Source organism: Suricata suricatta, chromosome 8 (genome assembly GCF_006229205.1).
Source record: "Suricata suricatta isolate VVHF042 chromosome 8, meerkat_22Aug2017_6uvM2_HiC, whole genome shotgun sequence".
NCBI lineage: Eukaryota > Metazoa > Chordata > Mammalia > Carnivora > Herpestidae > Suricata > Suricata suricatta.
In genome coordinates this window covers 140,807,144-140,830,893 of record NC_043707.1, presented here as the reverse complement: position 1 = coordinate 140,830,893, position 23,750 = coordinate 140,807,144, and the positions used below count along the sequence as shown (strand labels likewise).

The 23,750-nt window shown below is 59.4% G+C and overlaps 2 protein-coding genes and 1 long non-coding RNA gene across 9 annotated transcripts in view; 1 reads left to right on the top strand and 2 right to left on the bottom strand.

Moving 5' to 3' along the window:
* Window positions 1–328, bottom strand: part of LOC115298360 (solute carrier family 35 member E2A) — a 26,726-nt gene extending 26,398 nt beyond the window's left edge. For both annotated transcript variants that reach the window (XM_029947042.1, XM_029947043.1), the window contains exon 1: window positions 202–328. The gene's annotated coding sequence lies outside the window, so the exon portion shown is untranslated. The remainder of the gene's footprint in view (window positions 1–201) is intronic.
* A 142-nt stretch (window positions 329–470) lies between these two features.
* LOC115298361 lies at window positions 471–2,888 on the top strand. Of its 4 annotated transcripts, none has more exons than XR_003911719.1 (2): window positions 471–580; window positions 1,931–2,888. It is a non-coding gene; the product is annotated as an uncharacterized LOC115298361 (long non-coding RNA). The 4 variants fall into 4 exon arrangements; XR_003911716.1 differs by having other exon boundaries at window positions 471–628; XR_003911718.1 differs by lacking the exon at window positions 471–580 and adding an exon at window positions 749–769.
* A 2,056-nt stretch (window positions 2,889–4,944) lies between these two features.
* Window positions 4,945–23,750, bottom strand: part of NADK (NAD kinase) — a 19,927-nt gene continuing 1,121 nt past the window's right edge. For 2 of the 3 annotated variants that reach the window (XM_029947038.1, XM_029947040.1), the window contains exons 2-13: window positions 16,294–16,512; window positions 14,808–14,891; window positions 10,288–10,417; window positions 9,504–9,612; window positions 9,269–9,354; window positions 8,567–8,669; window positions 8,373–8,426; window positions 8,125–8,279; window positions 7,842–7,941; window positions 7,607–7,764; window positions 6,907–6,989; window positions 4,945–6,722 (exon numbers count right to left, since the gene is read on the bottom strand). In XM_029947038.1, the coding sequence (XP_029802898.1) occupies window positions 6,521–6,722; window positions 6,907–6,989; window positions 7,607–7,764; window positions 7,842–7,941; window positions 8,125–8,279; window positions 8,373–8,426; window positions 8,567–8,669; window positions 9,269–9,354; window positions 9,504–9,612; window positions 10,288–10,417; window positions 14,808–14,891; window positions 16,294–16,512 (1,483 nt within the window). In that variant the 3' untranslated portion in view covers window positions 4,945–6,520. The remainder of the gene's footprint in view (window positions 6,723–6,906; window positions 6,990–7,606; window positions 7,765–7,841; window positions 7,942–8,124; window positions 8,280–8,372; window positions 8,427–8,566; window positions 8,670–9,268; window positions 9,355–9,503; window positions 9,613–10,287; window positions 10,418–14,807; window positions 14,892–16,293; window positions 16,513–23,750) is intronic. The other variant, XM_029947039.1, reaches the window with a different exon arrangement.

Sequence of the window (23,750 nt, the reverse complement as noted above, 5' to 3'; positions counted from 1 at the left end):
CGAAGGAGGCGCCCGCGACCGGCCGGAAGCGACGCGCCGGAAGTGGCGCTCCCAGAGCCGCCAGCGGCCCCTGTGGCCCCGCGACCCGCGCTCCTCGAGGTCCTGTCCCCGGGGCTTCCCTGCCGCCACCTCGGAACTGGGAACGCGGTCGCGCTGCTGGGTGACGGCGACCCCCAAGCATTGTCTTAGTCCGGACCCTACCATGGTGGCCCAGGCGGGAGGGGGCGTGACGAGTGACGGCATCCCCAGCCTTTTGTCCTAGTCTGGACCGTACCACGGCAGCCCAGGCTAGGGGAGGTTTATCGAGCGTCAGCGTCCCCCGTCCGGACCGCACGACTACGGCCCAGTTGGGGGGGGGGGGGTATGTTGGGCGTCAGCGGTCCCCGCCCACCGTCCTTGTCTGGGCCTTACCACCTCGGCCCTGATTGCGGGGGTCTGTTAGTCGTCGTTTCCCCCCCCTCCCGCCCCATTGTTCTGGTCCGGGCCGTACCACCGCGGCCCAGATGGGGAGGTTGAATGTTGGGCCTCGGCGTCCGTCCTCCACCCCTTTGTTCTGCCCGGACCGTATTCCCAAAGCCGGGTATGTGAGGGCGAATGTTCTGGTCCGGATCGTACGTACGCGGCCCAGGTGTGTGTGTGGGGAGAGGGGCAACGTTGGACTCTAGTGTCCCCTCCGCCATTGTCCTGGTCCGGACCGTACCACCGCGACCCAGGTGGGGGGTTTGTCTCCCCCCATTGTTCTGGTCCGGGACGTACCGCCACGGCCCAGGTTGGGGATGTGCCGTGGGGTCCCGTTAGTTAGGAGGACCTGGCCTTTGATTTCCCATGGGGGCGGCTGATCAGGTTTTGATTTGGAGGGACCGCAAATTCAGTCCAAGCTGGCCAGCTTTAGAAGAGGAAGACGAAGGGAGCGTATTGGCTGGTGGAACTAGCAGCCCCGAGGCCTCTGGCGCAGCTGGGTCCCGAGGCCGTGTGTGGAGGTGCTGGGCTGCACCTGGAAGGCTGCACCTGTGCCTGCCCACATAATTTACATAATTTTCTGGAGCGAGGTTGTGGCTAACGGGCTCTCCTTCAAGATGACTCTTGTTAGGTTCACCTTTATGTATGTATGTATGTAACGTATGTATTTATAGAGTGAACACAGCTGGGGAGGCAGAGAGAGAGAGAAAGAGAATCCCAAGCAGGCTTGATGCCCCGCACAGAGCCTGATGTGGGACTCAAACCCAAGAATCCTAAGACCATGACCTGGGCCTGAATCAAGAGTAAGATGCTCAATTGTCTGAACCACCTATCCTAACTTACTTTTTTTTTTAAGTAATTTTCTCATTTTTAAAAACTTTATTTATTTGAGAGAGAATCCCAAGCAAGATCCCAACGTGGGATCATGATCCAAGCTGAAACCAAGAGTCAGATGCTTAATCAACTGAACCATCCATGTGCTCTCTCCAACTTACTTCTCTTTACTGTGCTTTAAAATTAGTATATTCAGGGGGCGCCTGGATGGCTCAGTTAAGCATTTGGCTATTGACTTCAGCTCAGGTTATGATCTCCTGGTTCCTGAGTTTGAGCCCCACATCAGGCTCCATGCTATCAGCTTGGGATTCTCTCTCCTCTTTCTTTGCACCTCCCCTGCTCATGGTCTCTCTCAAAATAAATAAAATTAAAAAAAAATTTTTTTAAATGTTTGCTTATTTTTGAGAGAGTAGGAGCAGGGAAAAGGCAGAGAGAGCGAGCGAGCGAGCGAGAGAGACACACAAACACACAGAGTCCTAAGCAGGCTCCAGCCTCCAGCTGTCAGCACAGTGCCCAACGTGGGGCTCGAACCCACAAACTGCGAGATCATGACCTGATTGGACGTTTAACTGACTCAGCCACCCAGGCGCCTCCCCAAAATAATTCTAAAATTAGTATCTTTTCTCTTTCCGACTAGTTTAGCGGACTGTGCCTGCAGGCCGGGCTTTTCCTGGGTGAGTGTGCAGGGCTGGCTGTGTGGGGCAGGACCTGGCCCAGAGGTGATACACCAAGAAAGCAGAAGCGAGATTCCCGCTGCCCTGCGCGCCCTCCTCAGAACACACGATGGCGCTGCCTTCGTCATCCCAAACTTCTGAACAAAGTTCACATGGTAGGTTTTTCTTGGCACAACCCCCCCTCCGCCCAAGATGCTTGATGACTGCCCAGTGGTCCTGGGTTTGGGTGGTCAGTGAGTCCTTTGTAGCCAAATAATTTCAGATGCAAATTTATAAAAACTCAAAATTTTTACAGCAAAATCTCTTAGGTTTCATGTGGGGAAACAGTTTTGAAACGATGTCGTGTGACTCCGGGGACCCTGCCCTCTTGGGCTTCCAGTCGGTCTCTGAGCAGTGCTGTCGGGCCTCCAGCTGCTGCCTAAGGGAGCCGTGCTCCAAGGACGCCCTCCAGAGTTGGTGTCCCGTCCCTTTCTCTTGGTCCTGTCAACAGTTTGTCCCCAAATAATCAAAGGAAACACTGCTGCCTGTTAATGAGCAGTTTCACCACTGGGCCACGTCACTGGGTCATTCGTGACAAATGCCACAGCTTCTTCCTTTAACTCGATTCCAGGAAGCAGAGTTTTGGGTGAGAAAACACAGACTGACCAGGATGCTCCGTAGTCTGCTTAGCTCAAATGGGGCCATTTAAGTAATGTCTCTGCTAATTTGCACATCCCCGTTTCCAGCACAGATCCCAGTGTAGACAGGAATCAGGACATAGGCCTCGTGAAGGAGATCTGACTGACAAAAGGACTGAAGTCGGGGCTCCCGAGCTCTAGCTGGGGCCTCAGGTGCTCTGCCCAAGCCCTGCCTCCCTCCACAAAGCTGGGGGGGGGGCTCCTGACCTCTATGACCCTTTTTTGAGAACTCTCTCCTCCTTCAGGACTTGGAAGATGATTAAAGGGTGATTTTCTAGCAGTGCCTTGGTGGCTCGGTTGGTTAAGTGTCCACCTTCGGCTCAGGTCATGATCTCACGGTTCATGAGTTCGAGCCCCGCACGGGGCTCTGTGCCGACCGCTCAGAGCCTGAAGCCTGCTTCGGATTCTGTGTCTCCCTCTCTCTCTCTCCTTGCCCCTCCCTTGCTGTCAGAGATCTCTGTCTCTCAAAAATAAACAAACATTTAAAAAAGTTTAAATAAACAGTGGTTTTCTAGGAAGCAGGAAGGCACGTGTCCGCACGAGCGCTGCTCCACCACCGTCCTGCCCCGCCCCGGGCAGCGTGGCTTCTCTGCATGCGCCGCCTCCTGGCCTCCCAGCTGTCCTCCCGCTCACTGGGCCCCGTCTGGGGCCAGGCCCTGGTCTGCCGGGCGCACCCGCAGGCCCGCAGGAGCCGTCTTCCCAGGTGCCAGGACAGCAGGAAGTGCAGACGCGGGCCCAGAAACCCCAGAAGCCCGGAGAATAGGGCCTGCGTCCCATTCATGAGGTAGGAAAAAGGATGAGGACCCCTCTTCTGTGCCACCAGGTCCCCTGCCAAGATGGCTAGGAGGCACTGACCAGCAGCTGGTTTGGGAAAACAGCCCCTGTCCCCAAACCAGGGATGGGAGCCCTTTGGGTGTCCCTTCCCACACCCTACAGGATGCGCCCTGTCCTGGGCTGACTCCACCTCACCCCCTACCTTGGCCTCGTCCCAGTGGGGGCACCTGCAGCCTCTGTCCCTGGGGCTCAGTCTCTGGGATCCATGGGGTTAAAGGTCATGGAAACGAAACCACAGGGTTAGGGGGTAGCCCCCTTGCTATGTCAGGCCAGCGTCTGGTGAGCAAGGGGCCACGCTTGTCCTCACTGTGCTCACAGGAAGCCATGGGCTGAGGTCAAGGCCCGCCTTTGTCCTCTGTGCTTCTGGGGGGGGAAGGCCAGCCCTGAGCAGAGGCCTCCATGGGAGGGGCGCTGGCCGAAGGGTCTGCACGACACCCCTCTCTCCCCGGCCCCACCCCAGCTCTTCCCACCAGATCCTCAGTGTTTCCATGATTCTGAAAAGCACCCAAGCTCTGGCCTAGATCTTTCTGAAGGTGAATGTGGCAGAAGTGGCTGCGCTCCTCCATGTGGTGACTGCGTTTCCTTCCTCCTCTCATGTCCTGCCACCCCCCCCACCCTCTATGCTCCTCCAAATGGTCCCCACCGACCAGGCCCCCCTCACCCCCAGACAGATTTGCTGGTTCCTGGAACCTGGTGGCTCCCGGGTGGGGGGGACCGCTGCTCTTGGGGACAGCACTGCTGTGACATGGCCTGTGGCCCGGCTGGGAGCGGGGAGGCCCGGGGCGGGGTCTGATCTTGTGCTCCTCCCAGAGCAGCCAGCAAAGGCCGGAAGAGGTTTCCAAGGCTACGGCCCTGAAGACTGGATGCCTGTGGTGGCCTGAGCCCTGAGCCCACAGAAGGGGCACACAGCACGGTCAGGATGTCCTGGGGCACCTGGCCTGTGGCCTCTGTGCCCCCCACCCAACTTTCCCCAAAGCAGAAAGGTCCAAGGCTCAGAGGTCACCAGCCGTAATTGAAACGTGTGGCCTTGAGGGCAGAACCAGTGCCCACCTGTGAGCCATTGCTTCTGGCCAGCTGGCTCTGGCCCGTGCCCTCAAAGGCCTCCTGCCACCTGAGGGGACAAGGCCCAGCCTGGGGTCCACACACACTGCTGGCTTGAAGCCACCTCTGGGCCCCCGAGCAGTCAGGCGACGTGCCCCTGCGTGTGCAGCAGAGTCCCGGGTCCGGGTGGGGGGCTGATGCTCCAGCATCCGCTCCGGGCCTTGGGCCCGTGCCGACGGCGGGGGGCACCCCGCGGCCAGCACACGGGGCTGCCCACGAGGCGGAGGCCAGCGGCAAGGCTGAGGGGGCACAAGGGGTGGGCTTCAAGGTGGAGGCTGCCTGGGCAGGCCCCCGTCTCTCCGTGCTCCCCCCGTGCTGTCTCTGCACTGGCTACAAAGACCAAAATAAAATTTCAACTCAATCCAGCTTTTTAAACAAGTCTGTTTATTGAAAGAATCTGAAAATAGTAATAAGGCTTTGGACAACATTTAACAAATTTTCAAGATATTAACAATATGAAACATTAAGAATTTACTTCAAAAAAATCCAGGTTTTCTAGATCATTCCAAATCATGCTCCTTTCAGACTTGCTTTTTCTTTTCTTTTTTTTTTTTTTTTTTGTCTAAACGAATGACCTGAATTCCAAACACCACTCTCTTTTCAACCTAAAGTGGGGGTTTGGTTCGGCCCCTTCTCTGCCCCAGGGAGGCGGGCGGCGGCGGGGAGGGCCCCCACCTCCCAGCACCAGATGCCGAGGCGCGGACCTAGGAGACGCCGCTCAGGCTGCACAGCCTGCCGTGCGGAGGCCCCTGGCTGGGAGGGTGACAGCGGGCATGGCCCCGGAGCCTTTCTAGAAAGCTCTAGAATGAGGCACATGACCCTCCCAGGGAGCAAGGCACAGCCCTGTCCCTTCTGTTCTTGCCACCTTACCAGACTGAACACACAGCTCAGAGAGAAATCACTCAGAGACAGAGGCGGAGCCCGCGCGCAGGCCCGGCGCCCCGAGGGGCCGCTGGAACGCTGGCAGCTTCCCCGCGAGCCCAAGACCCACAGGGAGAAGCAAGAGCCGAACGGGCACAGGAGGTCCCGCCACCTCCTTCCTCGCTGACCGGCGGCGCCCTGAGGGAGAAGCGCCCTTCGCTCCTGGACCGTCACCTCTACGGTGACGATGCTAAACACAGTGGTCCCAGCAACGGCGTCACACAGAACACATGTAAACAGCGGAACGAGTCCCCTTCCTTCTGAAATCTTCAGTGTGTGCAAGAAAATCAGTACGCAGCAGTTCAGAAAGCTTAAAATAATCTCTGCGGAGTAGACACAGGATTTCAAATCCCTTCCGGGGGGAATGTGTGGGTCGTGGGGCCACAGCGCGGGGCCTTGCCGCCACCTGTCACTCCACGACGGGGCGGAGAGGGCGGCTGGCGGCCGGGCCGAGGTGCGGGAGGGTGAGGGGACCCTCCGCTCCTCAGCCGGTCAAATGTCAAACCGCTCTCTGCAGAAGCGTCCGCTCCGAGTCCTTCCGGCGGAAAAGGTGCAAGATTTAAGGGAGGGAAATCGTAGTAGCTTCAAGTGAGGTTTTGGCTACGAGACATTTATTTTCGACACAGACAGACAGATCCATCCATTCCTATCCCCTCGGAATTTCAACAGACTGATTTGAGCACAGGTTTCCCGACGAGAAAGTACAAACAGCACAAGCAGCCGGGCGTCCCTGCCCCGGGCGCCAGGCTCTGCCCGACAGCAGGGGAGCGTGGCGTCTGCCTCAGAGTCCCCGCCATCACTTTTCTTGTTTTTAAATGCAAAAAGAAGTCAGATTTAAAATATTAAAAACAGCTGATCTGGTCGACAAAAGGCAGATCGCGGCTGCTCCTCTGGCTACAAACGAAAGCGCCTGACTCGGGGCACGGGACGCGGGACGCCTGTGCGGGGCGCACAGCAGTCCCCGGAGGGCGAGTGGCAAAGCAGCGCTGGGACTCAGTCCGGGACGGCGGGGACTCCGGCCTAGCCCTCCTCCCCCGCCGCCGCCTCCGCCTCCGCCTCCTCCTCCGCCTCCTCCTCGTCCTCGTCCTCGTCCTCCGGGAAGTGAGCCTGCTTCTTGCGCACGTTCCAGTGCAGACACTGCGCCAGGCTCTGGAACCAGTCACTCACAGGGTCTCGGACGCAGATGGAGGGAAGCGGGTAGCAAGAGGTAGTGATGCTGATGCTGAGTGGGGGAGGGGAGGGGAGGGGGAGGTACCGACAGGTGAGCCCACACCCCGCCCCGAGGGCACGGTGGGGGGGGGGCGGGCCTCGGCCGAGCACCAGGGGGGGCAGGCCACACCCCCCAGGGACAGCAGGCTGCGGGGCCACGCCCGCACCCACCTCGGCTCTCCCCAAGGCGCACACACCTGTCTCCATGGCGGATCTCCTGCCTCTTCCGGCCGTCAAAGGACACCCACGCAGTGTTCCTTGCTTCCGGTGACAGCATGATCTAAAAGGGTTAAGCAGGCAGGTGGGTGTGGACTCAGGAGTGCAGCTGAGCCCCTTGACCCCCACCCTCAGAGGGCAGCGCTGGCCAGTAGGAACCACGAAGGTGTCCACAGCACCCACACTGTGCCAGGGCCAGTCCCGGGCCCTGAGGCATTAGCGTAAGTCTTGCCGACTGGCCCACCACTGACCATCCACCCAGGGTTAGGGACGTTGGCCAGGGGTCTGGATCCAGTCCTCCCTCTCTGTGACCTGCAGACAGGACCCTGTGCACGGGGGCTCACAGCCAGGGCACACCGGCCTGGGCCGGACCAAAGGAGGGAGTGTGAGGCAGGCAGAGAGCGGGGAGGGGCGAGAGGTGGCGGGTGTCCTCCGCACACACCAGGCCCGAGGCCTCCATCCTCACCCCGCCCCTACCCAGCAGGGCCCATCTCTAACCCTCCAGGGCCCACAGCCCGGCTCTCAGCGCTGCCCCTGCCAACTAGACAGACAAGGAGGAGAGTGAAGCCCCGTTACCGCGCCCAGCCGGGGGGGGGGGGGTGCCCACGGCCCGGCACGTGGTCAGCGTCGCAGGTTCCAGACAAGAGCTCAAGCCAGAAAGGGTGGAGGGTGGACTCTGACCTTCAGCTCGACCCCCGCGGGGACCACGATGGGCCGGAATGACAGCGAGTGGGGGCAGATGGGCGTGATCATGATGGCCGGCACGTTGGGGTGGATCATGGAGGCCCCGGCGGCGGCTGCATACGCCGTGCTGCCCGTTGGGGTGGAGACGATCACCCCTGGTGGACAGGCCGCAGGGTCACTCTCCGTGGGCTCCTGCCCGCCCCGCCCCACGGGGGCCCAGGTGCCCACCTACCGTCCCCCTGCACCGTGGTGATGAGGTGCCCGTCCAGGTAGACGTCCACGTTGGACAGGTAGGAGGAGGGGCCTCTGTCGATCACCACCTCATTCAGGACCTGTGGGGACGAGGTCACCGCACGCTGGGAGAGGCCGGCGGGGCCACCCTGGGTGGTCCCGAGGTCAGGCTCCCCCCCCCACCCTGGGCTTAGCCCAGGGTCCTCCCACACTGTGCCTTCTCCTGAGGCCACGTGACAGGCGGGGCAAGGCCCGGAGTCCGGCAGGGCTGCACGGCCACAGACCTGGTACTGCATGACCCGCTTCCCAACCTCCGCGTCCAGGTCGGCGGCCAGCACTCCGTTCTGGCTGAGCCCATTGGGGATGGCCATCTTCTTGCCCCTGAGCTCCTTCACGACTTTGACCTTCAGCCGGCTCCGAAGAACAACCGCAGCATTGCCTGCGGGAGCGGCGGACGGGTGGTGAGGCCGCAGGAGGCAGAGGCCCCGCCCCCCGCCCTCGGGGAGGGTCCCTTCGCGCCACCGGGCCGCACCGGCAGCTTCACGCTGGGGCCTCAGCTTCTCATCGTTAGGAAGAAATGTCTGAACTACGCAAAAATTTCAAATCTCCAAATCTTGAAACACTCAAGAACTGTTGCTCTATGCATCGTTACAAATCCCAAACACGAAGTGAGCAGACAACCCCATATTCACAGCTGCGTGCAGGTTCCAGAACATTCTCACTTACCCTGTATCACCTGAGTGACTTGCGACTGAAAGTTCTCAAAGTTGAAGGGGGTCAGGAAGCCCAGGGAACCCAGGTGGAACGCCATGACCGGAGGCACGCTGCCCTGTGAGCCAGCGAGGCGGGGTGGTCAGCGGGCCGATCGGCTCGGAGGCCGCCGAGGTGACCCCAGCAGCGACGGACCTGCCCCCAACCGCCCCCGGGAGGGGACAGGCACGTGCGTGCACGGTCGGTGCTGATTTGGAGGGACCACGCGGGAGGCCAGCGGGCAGGTGGGAGGCCGGGAGGAGCCGGGGAGGGCGGCGCAGAGGCCCCGCCGGAGCCGTAGGTCCGGCCGGAGGAGAGGTGTCGTGTGCCATTACTTGCAAACCTGCTCTTCTGCCAAATAACCCAACTGACGGGGCTCAGCGGTAAGCGTCCGACTTCGGCTCAGGTCGTGATCTCAAGGTTCATGAGTTCAAGTCCCGCATCAGGCTCTGTGCCAGCAGCTCAAAGCCTGGAGCCTGTCTTCAGATTCTGTGTCTCCCTCTCTCTCTGCCTCTCCCCCACTTCCTCACTCACACTCTCTCTCTCTCTCTCTCTCTCTCAAAAATAAACATAAAAAAAACCCAACAAATAAGCCGCGATGTACAGGAATGGTGGGAAACCCTCACCGAGAAAGCACCTCTATACACAACACGGACCAGAGCCGCCTGGAAACCTCACCTGGAAAAGGGAGGAGGCGTAAAGCAGGGTCCCATCCCCTCCCAAGCAGATGATGAAGTCGATCTGATTGGAAATGTCGTCATAATCTGGAAAACAGAACAACAAACACAAGAAAAGGAGTCACAGCCGCCGGCCGCAACGCCCCACAGGGCCCAGCTGCCCACGCTGGGAGCTTCCGCCAGGTCCAGAGCAATGATGCCAATAAGCCTCGTGACAGAGCCGAGCACAGACCCACCTTCTCTGAAGGTGCAGAATTTCTTCTTCACTGGTCCAAAGTGGTCATCGCTCACTATGGCAGGGTCTTCTAGAACTTTCTTCTCCACATACACAATCATGTTATTCTCCTGGAAGGGAGACCAGCACGTCAGCTCGGCCAACAAGACCCAGTTCAAGTCACGCTGCTCTTCCGTAGAGCCTCCTTTTAAACCTTAGCAATTTATTTTTTTTAATTTATTTATTTAGGGCTGCCTGGGTGGCTCAGTCAGGTAAGTGTCCGACTTTAGCTCAGGTCATGATCTTCTGCTTCGGAGTCTGTGTCTCCCTCTTTCTGCCCCCCACCCTGTTCATACACTCTCTCTCAAAAGTGAATAAACATTAAAAAAATGTAAACCATACCTTTTTATAAAAAAAAAATAAAGTTATTTATTTAAATTAAAGTTAGTTAACACGGTGTAGCACTGGTTTCAGGAGCAGGCCTCAGCACTTTATGATGAAGGGAGAAAATGGCTCCTGAGTTCTGGCAGCAGATCGCCCGGACCTGCTCGTCCAGATTCCCCTCTCTCGGGAGGTGCTGTGACACCTGCCTAGAGAAGTCACTTTCCTGAAAGGGGCCTCTGACTTCGCCAGCTCTGGGATCCGAGACCCGGCACCCGGGCAGGAAGCCAGCCCCGCCTGTGGCCCCGATGAGCACAGAGCCTTGGCAGGCACGTTTCCCAAACCTCCGGCCTGGAACCCAGCCAACGACAACGGAGTGGGGGTGCAGAGGGGAGTCCCGGGCGCACCCCAGCCGGCCCACTCGCCTCCATCAGGTACACGCAGAGCTCCTTGAAGGGCTGCAGCAGGCTGGCGTCCCGGATCTTCTTGATGACAAGAACACTCTTTGGGGACTTGTTCCACGTCAGCCGCTGGCTGGCAGGGTCCTGGATGTGCCTGGGGGGGAGGGCAGCGTTCGGGCAGGCGCCCGGCCTCCGCGGACGCAGGTCTCTCCCGGGGCCCGAGCCCCTGGAACACTCCCAGGCTGCGCTTCCCCAGCTGCTCGGCCCGTCGGCGGCCCCCCACCCCCGGGGGGCCCTTGCTGCCCGTGGCGCCCACGACCCGCCCGCGCAGCCCTGGCCTTCATGTGCACCTGCCCGAGTGTCTGCAATGAGGCTCCTCGGTGGCTCCAGGCGGAGCTGCTCTTTGCCCCACGCCCTCCCTGCACCCAGAGGAGGACGGCAGGCGTCCCACCAACACCCACTCCAGCCAACTGGAGACTCTGTTCCCAGGGACCACTGAAGACCCCCTCGGGACGCAGCCGTCCTGCCTTGTGTATGGGACTTGGGTGGGGGGGATATGGTCCCATACCTACACCATGGCACAAACAACTCAGGTGACCCTTAACTTTTCCAATTAAAACTCACACCGTTAAGAAGTGCATGGCAGGGGCGCCTGGGGAGCGTGGTCGGTTGAGCGCCCAGCTCGTGGTTTTGGCTTAGGTTGTGATCTCACGGTTTCATGGGTTTGAGCCCGAGTCTGGCTCCATGCTGGCAGTGCGGAGCCTGGTTGAGAATGACTCTTTCCCCCTCTCTTTCTGACTCTCCTCTACTCTCTCTCTCTCTCCTCAAAAATAAATTTAAAAAGAGGTGGGTGGCAGGATTTTAGGGCAAACTGCTCCCCGTGACCACCGTGGTGACACGCGTCATTACAGCCTCGTCCAAACCACAGAGGGCACAGCAGCGAGTGACCCTCTGCAGACCGGGCACCCTGAAGGTGGTGCCACGTCCCCGTCCTTCCTCCACCCCGCAGAAGGCCCCTGGCGGGGGGGGGGGCACGCGGGAAATCTCTACAGCTGTGCCTCAATTTCCTGTGAACTGAAAACTGCCCCATTAATAGGGTGTAGTATTTTTTTTTCCTTTGGGGGGAGAGAAAGCGAGAGAGCGAGAGAGAGCGAGAGAGAGAGAGAGAGAGAGAGAGAGAGAGAGAGAATAAATCCCAAGCAGGCTCCGTGCTCAGCACACAGCCCGACAGGGGGCTCAACCCCACAACCCGAACTGATGTCAAGAGTTAGGTGCGCAACCGACTAAGCCATCCAGGCGGCCCAGGGTTTAATTTTTTTTTAATGTTTATTTTTGAACTAGAAAGAATGTGAGTGGAGAAGGGACAGAGAGAGACAGAGGATCAGAAGCGGGCTCTGTCCTGACAGCAGAGAGCCTGACGTGGGGCTCAAACTCACAAACTGCAAGATCATGACCTGAGCCGAAGCGGATGCTCAACCGACTGAGCCGCCCAGGCGCCCCAGGGTCTAATTTTTTAAAAAGCTCGCAAGCACTCTGCCCTCACTGGTCACAGCCCGCTGCAGGGGCGCGGGGAGGCCGGGCGCACCGCGGTGCTCGGGCAGCGGCTCCGCGCTGAGGGCACGCGCCCCTTGGGAGGCAGCGCGCCCAGTGGGGGCCCGCACACTGTGTAAAGCCCGGCAAGCACCCACCCGCGCCCGCCCAGAACCGCTGGGACTCACGCGGGAAAGGAAGTGCCCGGGAGTGCGGACAGGCGCGTCACTCCCCTCGGCCGGGTGGCAAAGTCCTCACAGCCGCGGCGCCTGCTGGCAGAAAGACTGCCCCTTCCCACCAAGCCCCCAACTTAGACACCTGCTCCAAGTCGTGCCTTGAGGGCAGGGGCTTCCCTTGGAAACTTCACAGCCCCCCAAACACCTCCAAAACTGTGACACAGACCAGCAATACAAGAGGTGAGGTGTCCGACCTCACCCAGTTACTGACTGGCCATCACTCACCCTTTCCAGGCGCTTCTGCAAGGGGAGGGGCGGCTCACGCCACCCTCTACGAGCCCCATCGCCGGCCCGGGTCACACGCGTGGCTCACAGGCAGGGCACCCGCTGCTCTGCGCGCAGCGCTTCGCTCCCGCTTGGCCAACGACACGAGTGTGAGGACCACCGGCCCCCAGGCCTCCCCCCGCTGCACATCCACTCTGTAAACCCAACTCCTGCAGGCTTAGCGCCGACAGCCAGACGCTCTGAGAGGGACTTCTGAGAGGCTGCGTGAAACAACTAAGGCAAAACGGCTCCCTAAAGTTAAAAATCAAACAAATCTTAATCTTTTCACTGTTCACCCGATCCTCTTGGCCAATCACCTATCTATAACAAAAAGTCGTTGGTACCACTTCCAACCCCGAAGAAGCCGGAGCGGAGGGGCCCTGCTCCCCACTAAGCCGCCCAGCGGGGCGCAGCTGCCCTCGGAGGCCCTCACCGCTGACCCAGGCGGGCACGGCCCTCGGCCCCCGCACAGGCCTGGCCGCCGCTTCCTGCTGCGTCACCTGCAAGGCGGGGCGCCGGCCCTTCCCAGGCAGGCGGGCTGTGGGTGTGGGGCGGGAGTCGAGGGCACCCAACGGCTCCCAGGAGCGATCTGAACTGTGGCCAAGGGCGGTCAGGCACCGAGAACTCCACAGGTTTCAACATACGAGAAAACGCACACACGCCCACTGTGAAATTTCAGACAATAACACAGGAAGTAGAACTTCTTTGTGATCAAGCCCTCTACCTTGCTTTCGCGCGTTAGGGAAGACATCAGTGGAGGACACGCAGAGCCCGGCCCCAGCCAGGCGCAGCAGGCCCACCAGGCCATGCTGGGCAATGGGCTAGAAAGGGAAGAGAAGGCTGCGCGCTCCTCCAGCCCAGCCCGGAGCGCCCGGGGCCGTGCCGGGCTCTCTGCCCCTCTGCTTCAGGGACCCCACCACGCCGCCTCATCTGACCTGGCGGAGGTCCCCATGGCCAACACGCACACCTCCCACCGTGGGGAGGACTGTGGCTTGACTGGGAGTAAATGATGGATAATCAAGGCTAGACGGTGAGAGGCCACTCGTGGTGGCACTTGGGCCCCGATGAGTGACAAGGTGAGAACAGCTCTGCCAAGACGGGTATGTGCAAGAGAGGCCCTCAGGCAGTGAAAGGCCAAGGCAGGGCCGGACTGGCCCAGAGCGAACAGGAGGCACGGAGCACAGGGCACGGGCGGGGGCGGAGCGGCAGCAGGGGCTCTGGGTTTGGGGGCGCTCTGCTGGGCCCCGCTGCCCATGTGGCTGCTGCACAGAGCAGGCTGCGGGGGGATTCGGGGGGCCGTGGCAGACGGGCAGGGGTCGGCCTCCTGGGCTGGGCAGCAGTCACCACACGGCCGTGGAAAGCAGAGACCCCAAGGCCTCATTCCAGCGCCAGGCTTGCCCCTCGGGAGCCCAGAAGAGGCAGGGCAGCCAGGACACTGGGATTCACAAGACATCCCAGTTCGCACAGCAATTCCCCAGGAAGCCTGGAGGCGGCTGACCGCCTGGAACCAGTTCAGAAGGGCCGTGACCCGAGAGCTGGGGTCCCCATCGCTGGGGCTCCTCGCGAGAGCCAAGACCCCAGACCCGCCAGCCGTGGGAGCACACCTGAGCCCACGGGCCTCGCCCCGTGTAAAATGTGGGATCACCGAGCTCGCCCTGAAGGAGGGGGTCCTGCCGGGGGCTCCTCGAGAGGCCTGGACCGCAGGGATGCTGGGGAGCTGGTCGCAAGGCGCCAGGGTCAGTGTGGGATGGACTTCTGACAGCAGAAACATCGGTAATGAGGCACAAGCCACAGCCGGACCGTCACCCAGAGCCCCACACACAGCTCTCGCCCCTCTGGAGCCCCCAAGTACTAGACGGGAGGAGCCAGAATCCCACTGGGAGTCTAGACAAATAACCTCGATTGCTTAGTTTTTGTGGTTTCTCATCCGGGCACCTCACGGCCACAGAGGACGCCCTGGAGTCCGGGCCTCGGCCCTCATGGAGAGCCCGGGAACAGCCGCACCCGGATGGTGGGGCGTCTCTCAAAAGTGAACACAGGGCTCTGAAAGCTCCAGCTGATGTCTCTGTATTTTAAGAATAATCAGGGGTACCCGGGTGGCTCAGGTGGTTGAGTGACGCGATTTCGGCTCAGGTCGTGACCCCAGGGCCAGGAGACGAGCAAGCCCGATTGAGATCCTCCCCCCGGTCCCTCCCCTGCTCACACGTGCACGGTCCCTCAAAGGAAAAAAAAAGAAGAGAAAAAAGGATAATTAAAGAAGCGTGTCCTACTCAGCCAGTATGTTGTGTGAAATATACCAGTCTCCTCCCAGACTTTTTACTGCAGAAAACAAAACCGTTAACTCTGAAGGTCACAGCGGAAGCCCATCGGGCCTGCGGTGCCTGAGCAGCGAGCCGGCCGGACCGCGGCCCCGGCCTCCAGGGCAGGTGGGCCCCCTTGTGTCGGGGCCGTGGCCCCTGCTGGCGCGTCAGGTGGCTCTGTCACTTGTCCCCAGCACGCGCCCCCGTGACTCACATGATGGTCTGGGGGTTCTGCAGGACGCAGGCCTTTGGTCCAAACGTGGTCACCGGGCAGGGCCCGTGCAGAGAGCGAGTCCTCCTGTGTGGAGAGGGGACACGGCAGGTGAGCAGACCTCAGCACAGATACGAGGCCCTCGGGAGGCCCTGCGCTGCGTCCCTTGCCCAGGGTCCCCACACTCCGTAGCATCAGCACTCAGGGAGCCTTGGGGGCACACCGGGAGCACTCCTTAGGAAAAGGACCCCAAACCATGGCAGGTGCCCAGGCCCCGCCCCAGAGGAATGGGAGGCACCCTCTGGGGACAGGCCTGGAATCGGCAGCAGCCTCTCTCACCAAGTCTGTCTGAGGGCAGGTCCTCGGGCTACCCTTGGGAATCAAGACCCGAGAGGCCCTCCTTATCTAGATCAAATTCTAACAAAAATGCTCACACGGTGGTAGAGTCGGCAAGGACGCTACCTGAATGCCCTGAGTTGTCCAGGAGGCGTGAAGAGCGCCTCAACCAAGTCACAGCACCCACAGGGGCCACGGCCAGCACACTGCCACTTGGCTGCCCTCCGTCTCTCCCTGTCTCTGGGGGTCCAGCGCCCAGCCTGGCAAGGGCTCGAGGGAGCGAGGACACCCCAACAGGGGCAGGCCAGCGGGCCCACGAGAGTGCAAGGAGCCGGCCGTGGGAACCCCACAGGGAAGCGCAGGCCGTGGTGGTCTCACTCTGTGAGTGTTTACATTTAATGTTTGCTTCTCAAGACCTGGGATGACTGGGCACATTCCTCTCTCCTTCTTCCGCCAACACCCTCGGGCAGAGGCCACCCTTGGCCTCTGTCACTGCACCAAGCTCTGCGGTCTCGGAACGAGGAAGGGTGTGGGCCGAGCCCCACAAAACCAACACAGTCCTGCCGGGAACACGAAACCCCCACGCTGCGTGCAGCAGCCGGGAGGCAGACCGACGACACCCGGGCCAAGGCCAAGGCCACGGTGCAGCGCCGTGGCCGCCTCCCCCACTCGTGTGAGCTAGAGCTTTCCACACAGAAGCCCGGGTCGGCACTGGGCACCGACGAGACCAGGGCGCTGCGGGCCCGTCCCCTCTCCTGAGAGAACTACATGCTTTTTACTACAATCTCCCCCTTGCCTCTTGCGTCTCCCTAGAACTCGCCCCGTTTACTGTTCCAGAAGCCAGGGCGACACCCACAGGTGCTGCTGCAATGCCGCCAGGTGCTTGTCACCTAAGCACCTGCTGACCGCGCCTGCAGGCACCCCTCCGCCCCCTGGACGCCCAGAGTTAGCGTGGGCACTGGCTGATACAGCAGAAAGGGACAGTCACCCTGTGCTGTGCCCTGCTCGTGGGACCCAGCCCCACCCCCTCCCCATCGTCTGCACCCACATGTCAGCCAGGGCCTACCCGCCCCGGCACCCACTCCCTCAAGGCACCCCGGTCACGGTGTTAGAGTGTGCGGGTGAGGGTGGTGGCCGCGAGGGGCCCTCGTACCTGAACTCTTTGGTGCTCGCCAGGGCGGGCGAGGCCGACAGGCTGCGGGACTTGGCCCGGCCCCGGGTGGGGAGGCTGGGTCCCCAGGCCTCGTCCCCATGGCACGCGGAGCAGCGGTACGAGGCCGAGTCTGCGCCTGGCGCCTTGCTCACGCGGACTTTCTCTGGTTCCGTTTCCATGGTCGGTAAATGAGGATTTCGATCGAAAAGACACCGATGCCTTAAGAAAACAAAGTCAGTGAACACAGATGTACAAGAACCCGTACACACACGTGCATGCACCCATCATATCGGGGGACAAATGGCTCAAGTCCCTCGTGCCAGAGGACTTGAGAGTCTCTTTCTATCCCAGAGGTAGTTAAGAATTCAGGAAACTGCCTGTGGCTTTTAGTGAATCTGGAGGAGCCGAAGGTCAAAGAACAGGGAAGAACGGCCTGCTGGGGCCGGGCCAGGCTTCCTGCACAGGCGAGGCCAAGGGCCGGCGGCGGCGGGGAGCAGCCCCAGGCGGGGGGTCAGCGCGTTACTAAGCGGGGAGCCGCAGGTGCCCGGCGGTGCATGCCCCTCCCGCGGTGCGCAGAAGCGCGTGGACGCCCTCAGGGAGCCCGGCCGGAAGACACACGTTGGGCCCCGGGCCCCACACACAATCCTGGATTTTCAATCCAGCACCAATAAACCATTTTCCAAACAAATCTATTTTAGTTTTCTTTTAATAGCTTTTTAAAATGTTTATTTATTGTTTTTGAGAGACAAAGAACATGAGCAGGGGGAGGGACAGAGAGAGAGAGAGGAGAGAGAGAATCGAGAACCCCAAGCAGGCTCCGTGCTCCTAGCCTGACATGGGACTTGAACTCACGAACTGTGAGATCACGACCTGAGCCAAAGTCGGATGCTTCACCAACTGAGCCACCCAGGCGCCCCTGACCGATTTTAGTCTTAAATAAAACTCACTAGTGAAGGCCGAGAGCCTTACCTTCTGACCATAGTGCAGTCAGATCAGGAAAAGACAACCAAGCAGGAACAAAGGAAACGACCCTGCAGGACACGTCCGAGCCTCCTCCTAACCAGCTCACGGGTCAGACTGTGCCTCAAACCAACTTTGCGACGCCGTGAAACGACAAGCCACAGTCGAGGCTGCCCCAGTGAGCTGCGCTCAAGTTTCTGAGGATGAAGAGGAGTGCGCCGAGACTTTATAAAGCCAGAAACGGAACAAAACAGACCCCGAGAGAGGCAGAAGAGGTGACAAAAGCAGAGGCAGAGGTCGGCACGCTGGATGACGGAGCAGGACGGGCAGAGCTGAGGGAAGGGAGGACGGCGGAAGCAGGGCAGACCGAGGGACCGAACAGGCGCTCAGCTCTGAAAGCCGCTTGGCGGGCCGCGGGGCGGCGGGTCCCCGGAGGAGAGCGGGCGGGACAGGCTGCTGGAGACGGGAGACCCCTGCAGGGGGCACCCCGGGTGGAACCCAGCGGCGCGCCCGGCCACACTGCCCGCTGCACAGGGACAGGCAGGGGCTGCCGGAGCAGGGGAGCTCAGGGACGGGGGACAGGCCCGGGCCTCCCCGCACTCGCGCCCTGGCCGCACCTCACTCCCAAGCCAGACTGAAGGCGCCAGTGCTTGCGGCTGTCTTTTCCAGCAGAGCCCATGCGGCGTGGAGCCCAGCTCGGGGGGTTGAACTCACGACCTTGAGATCAAGACCTGAGCTGAGATCAAGAGTCAGACGCTTAACCTGGGTGCCCCGAAAGGCATCCGTTGTTTTTTTTCTTTAATGTTTATTTATCCTGAGACAGAGCGTGCCTAGGGGGCAGGGCAGAGGACGGGCCGAGAGGACCCCAAGCAGGCCCCACACCGTCCGCGCAGAGCGGGGGAGGGGCCCCAACACACAAGCCTGAGACCATGGCCTGAGCGGAGAGCGGGTGCCCAGCGCCAGCTCGCCTGGTGACTCTAAATCTTAGCTGGAGGGGACCCCACCAGGGGGTGTCAGATTCATGTCCCAGTGGATTAGTATCCTCCGAGCTTGGGAAACACTGACGTTTTGTCCAAATATATGAAAGAGTCTTTAATAAAAACCAAAACTTAGGGGCGCCTGGGTGGCTCAGTCGGTTGAGCATCCAACTTCGGTTTGTGAGTTCGAGCCCCACACTGGGCTCTGCGCTGACAGCCTGGAGCCTGTTTCCGATTTTGTCTCCCTCTCTCTGCCCTTCCCCTTCTCATGATCTGTCTCTCTCTCTCTCTCTCTCTCTCTCTCTCTCAAAAATAAGCAAATGTTAACAAAAATTAAAAACAAAACAAAAAAACCAAGATTTACAAAAGCATGTCTGACATAACCGCTCCTCTCTGACGCTGGACTGCAGGCACAGCCAGTGAGACACGGCAGGAAAATAAAGGAAAAGGCACAGAGGAAAAAGGAGCAGGTGGGCCTGCCGTCAGGGGCGCCCGGCTGGCTCAGTCCGCGGAGCGTGCGACTCTTGATCTTGGGGTCGTAAGTTTGAGCCCCACACTGAGTGCAGACACTGCTTTAAAAAATCGTACTAGCAGATGACATGATCTTCTATGTAGAAAATGATAAGGAAGCTACAAGAAAGGGACCGTATCTAGTAACTGAATCTATCAGCGAGGTCACAGGAGAAAACAATCACCATGTACTTCCGTGTGCTAGCAACAAACACTAAGAAAGCTAAATGTAAAAACACCCTGTACGACAGCACTGAAGTGTAAGATACACGGGGGAAGTTGACCGAAAAGTACAAAACCTACTTCGAGGTGTAAGTCAGGGACGTGACGCACAGCGACCAACGCTTAGCTGGTGAGAGAAGCGCGTGTCTGGCCGCTGCTAAGAGAAGAGAAGCTTAAACGCTGTCATCGCGAGGAGACCGTCTGGAGCCGTGTGCGGCGACGGACGTGAACTGGACCTACCGCGGTGGTGACTTCGCGGCACACAGGCATCGTCGTGCTGCGCGCCTGGAACCGGCTGGTTACATGCCAGTCAGGCCTCCGCGCCCGCTGGGCGTCACGGGCGCTGCAGACGCGGGGATCTGCGGACCGGAGAGGCCGACGTGAAGGTCCGGGTTCTCCTCAAACTGACCGACAGACTCTCCTCAATTCCACACACAAAACCCAGCAGATTCTTCCAAAGAAAATGACAAACTGATCCTAAAACTCAAATGCAAGCGTGGAGGACCAGACCGCACGCGCCCGACTGCACGATCGGCTCCGTGAGCACGCAGCGCGGTCCCCAGAGGCCACACGGACGCCCCGACACAGGGACAACCGGTGGACTTTCTTCTTTCTTTCTCTTTGGTAACCTGTTTACTTATTTGTGATGAAGTGATCTCTGTACCCAACACGGGGCTCAAACTCATGACCCTGAGGTCAAGAGTCTCGTGCTCCGCTGGCTCAGCGGCCATCAGTGGACGCTCAACAGAAGGGTCCAGGGGATTCAACGGAGAGAAGATCGTCTTTCCTTCAAACACCCCCAGGAGCACGTGACCGCCAGGCCCCAGCACCACGCACAGCTCATCTCACCGTCCTGGCCTGTACTGCGCTTCACACACGCTGTACTTCTGACAAACCTTAGCTCTGCGGTGACGCTGGGTGACGCTGGGTGACCCCGCGGTGAGCAAGTCTAGCGGCACCACTCTCCACCAGCATCTGCTTACCTCGTGCCAGCCTCCGGGCCACGTTTTGGTAATTCTTGCAATGTCTCAAACTTTTTCACCATGACTATCTGTCACAGTGCTCAGTGATCTGAGATATGACAATTAGAACTCTCTTGGGGCACCGTGACCCTGCGCCCACGTAAAACAGCAAACGTGAGAGGTAAGCGCTGTGCGTGTCCTGCCCGCCCCCCCGTCTCTCTCCGTCTCAGGGCTCCCTGTCCTGAGACACAACAGTGTGGACACTGGGCCAATCAATATCCCCACAATGGCCTCTAGGTATCCAAGCGAAAGAAGAGTCAAATGTCTGTCTGTTTTAAGTAGGCTCCACCCAAAATGGGGTTTGAACTCACAACTCTGAGATCAAGGGTCACAGCCCGCTCAGTGAGGAAGGCGAGAGCTAGGCTGTGGCCCCGAACAGCGGAGCTGTGGCGGCACAGGAGCCGATCCTGAAGACATCCGAAGTGCGGCGCTAGTGAGCGCCGGGAGCCGACAAAGCACCACGGCTGTTCTGCAGATCAAACCGGCCACAGCAGTCCTCAAACCGCAGTCTAGCCCACAGCAAGGCCCCGCCTCCCCTCGGGTCTGGGAGGGCAGAGGGGGAGCTGGCAGGCAGCAGGGGCTGGTTCAGGAGGGTCAAGCGGAGAAGGCGTCCCCCGTGCGAGAACGCAGGTGAAGCAGCCGAGGCTGCGGCAGAGGCTGGAGCGGGTTCTCCAGGTGTGGCGGGGCCATTAGTGCAGGGGGCTGTGCCGAACAACAAACCTTCAGTGCAGGCAGAGCAGCCTTACTCAGAAGACACCCTGAGGCCCATCAGCCGGAGAGAAGTCCGGGCCTGGCTCCAGAGCTTCAAAGAACAGGCTGAGTCGCTCACCAGTGGCTAACACAGCTGGTAACTTTAGATTGAAGCCAATGCTCATTGACCACTGAGAAAATCCTCGGGCCCTAAAGAATTACGCTCAGTCGACCCTGCCTCTGCTCTAGAAAAGAAACAACAAAGTCAGAAAGAGTCATCTGCTTACAACATGGTTGACAGAGTATTTTAAGTCCACTGCTGAGATCTACTGTTCAAGGAAAAAGACTCCTCTCACGGTATCTCCCCCGGCAGTGCACCCGCTCAGCCCAGAGCTCCGAGGGTGCGCAGCAAGGCTAAGGTGGCCTCCATGTCTGCTAACACCACAGCCATCCTGCAGCCCCTGGATTAAGAAATAATTTCAACTCGCAAGCTTGTTGTTTAAGAAACACATTTCATAAGGCTACAGCTGCCACGGATAGTGATTCCTCTGATGGATTGGGGCAAAGTCAGTTGAAAACCTTCTGGAAAGGACTCACCATCCCACGTGCCATTAAGAACACTTGGGATTCACAGGAAGAGGACAAGACATCAACACGAGTAGGAGTTTGGAAGAAGTGGCCTCCCACATTCATGGAGGAAGCTGAGGGGGCCCAGCCATTAGGGGAGGAAGGAGACGCAGGTGTGGTAGAAACAGCAGGAGAACTCGGATCGCAAGTGTGGTCTGAAGAGGGAACCGCACTACTGTGATCTTGGGATAAAGCTTGAATGGATGAGGATATGTTTCTTATGAACGAGCAAAAAAAGTGGCTTCTTGAGCTGGAATCTACTCCTGGTGGAGACGCCATTAAGGTGCTGAAATGACAAAGGATTTAGAATATGACACACACTGGGTGCCGGGGTGGCCCAGTTGGTTAAGTGTCTGATTTTGGCTCAGGTCATGATGTCACAGCTCGTGGGTTCAAGCCCCACGTTGAGCTCTCCGCTGTCAACGCAGAGCCCCTTTCGGATCCTGTCTCTCTCCCTGCCCCCTCCCCTGCTCACTTGGCGTATGTGCTCTCTCCCTCTCTCAAAAATAAACACCGAAAACAGAGTATGACATACTCTTCGTTGGTAAAGCAGCAGGAGGCTGTGACAGGACGCACCCCAGTGCTGGAAGCTCTCCTGTGGGTACAATGCTATCAAAGAGCGTCGCGTGCTCAGAGGGATCATCCCCAGGAGGAAAAGTCAATCAGTGCAGCAAAGCTGACTGTCGTCTTATTTAAAGAAAGCCCCCGAGGCGCCCCAGCCTTCAGCATCCACCACAGTGACCAATCAGCAGCTGTCCCGTGAGCTCACGTGCTGGTTAGCGTTTTTCAACAATATCTATTTTTATTAAACATTTTTTTTCTTGGGGCGCCTGGGGGGCTCAGTCAGTTGAGTGTCCACCTTCAGCTCAGGTCATGATCTCACAGTCTGTGGGTTCAAGCCCTGCGTCGGGCTCCGTGCTGACAGCTCAGACCTTGGAGCTGCTTCGGATTCTGTGTCTCCTTCTGTATGGCCCGCCCCCGCTGGCGCTGTCTCCCAAAAATCAATAAACATTAAAAAAAAATTAAAAAGCAACTTCGGCATTGGGATGTTTTATTAGACAAGTATTCATAGAACCCACACTCTGCACGCGGTGCAGAGAGGACACTCCGACTTGCCAGTGAGGCACCTAGGACACCGGTCCTGCCCACGCCTGCTCATGCCCGCGCAGGCGCAAACACCCACACCCACACCCACGACGCACACCATGTCCAGGGTGAGCTCTCCATCCGTATTTGTGGAAATAATGAATGAAAAAAGAAAGCATATTTGGTGGCAGAAACAGGCTCAAGCTCACTAGATGGCACTGAGTTGGACAATAAGTCCCTATTAAATTGCCCTTCCCTTCTGCCCCCATGAAGAACGCCCCAGGCTGGCAGTGACGTGGTAACGCTGGGCATTTGCACTGGCAGCAAATCGTCCAAGAAAGACTTTTTGTAAAGTTTCCTGGGAACATTAACCTGAAACCACGGAAACCGAACAGGATTTGAGACCCGAAGGGGCTTTTGTAGGGTGGCGGAACCCTTCCCGGGACGGGCCCAAGCTGGGCTGTCCCCGGGTTGGCCGCGACCCTGCAGGAGGCGGCCTCGCGGCGGCAGCGCACCCCCCCCCCCCGCGCGCACGCCCTCCCCTGGGGGCAGGGCCTGCTTCCGGCAGCTCCCGGGGCCGAGAGAAACGCGGTGATTTGAGAGATAAAGATGTGGGGCCGCCAACTCCCAACATAAAACACCCGCCTCTTCATTCTGCAGGTTACGCCTACCTTTTCTCAAGTGGGAAACTCAATAAAAACAACGGCTGTTTCCCCTTCTACTTATCAGCCGCCCCCACCGCCCAAGGACCGCTGCGGGCCGGCGGGGACAACCCTCTGCCATCACTGGGGTTTGTGCTGGCAACACAGACCTGCCGTCAAGTTAGAGAGCAAAACCCAGACCCATCACGAGGGCTCATCTCAAGCGGAGCCACCGGGCACTGCTCTGGTACCCGTTTCTGTCCTCAAGTCGCCAAGTGGCGGGGGCAACGGTCCCAGCGACGAAAGGACTCGGTGTGACCGCCGAGAACCGGGGTGTGCAAGGCCCGGGGACGACAGGGGCAGGGGGCACGGGGCGGAATTTGGAGAATGAGTCCTTGAAGAAGGGCGACATCCAGAAAAATGGGAAAACAAATCACTTATTAAAACCAAGACGTATTCCCAAAACGAAGGAGGAAGTCTTCCATGGGAGCCAGAGTTGCGCCCCACGACGGGAAAGTAAAAGTAACCTGTTACTCAGAACCAAAGGCATCCGTTTGGCTGGAGCGACCCCGGGCCGAGACCCCGCGGGTTCCAGCCGCCGCGGGTCGCCGGTGGGTGTCCGGCACCGAGTGAGGGCGCTTTCCGGCGAGCCGGACCCGCCAGCGAGGGCCGACCCGCTCGGCTGCCCGTCAAGGGGCCAACTCAGGGGGCAGCCGTCACGG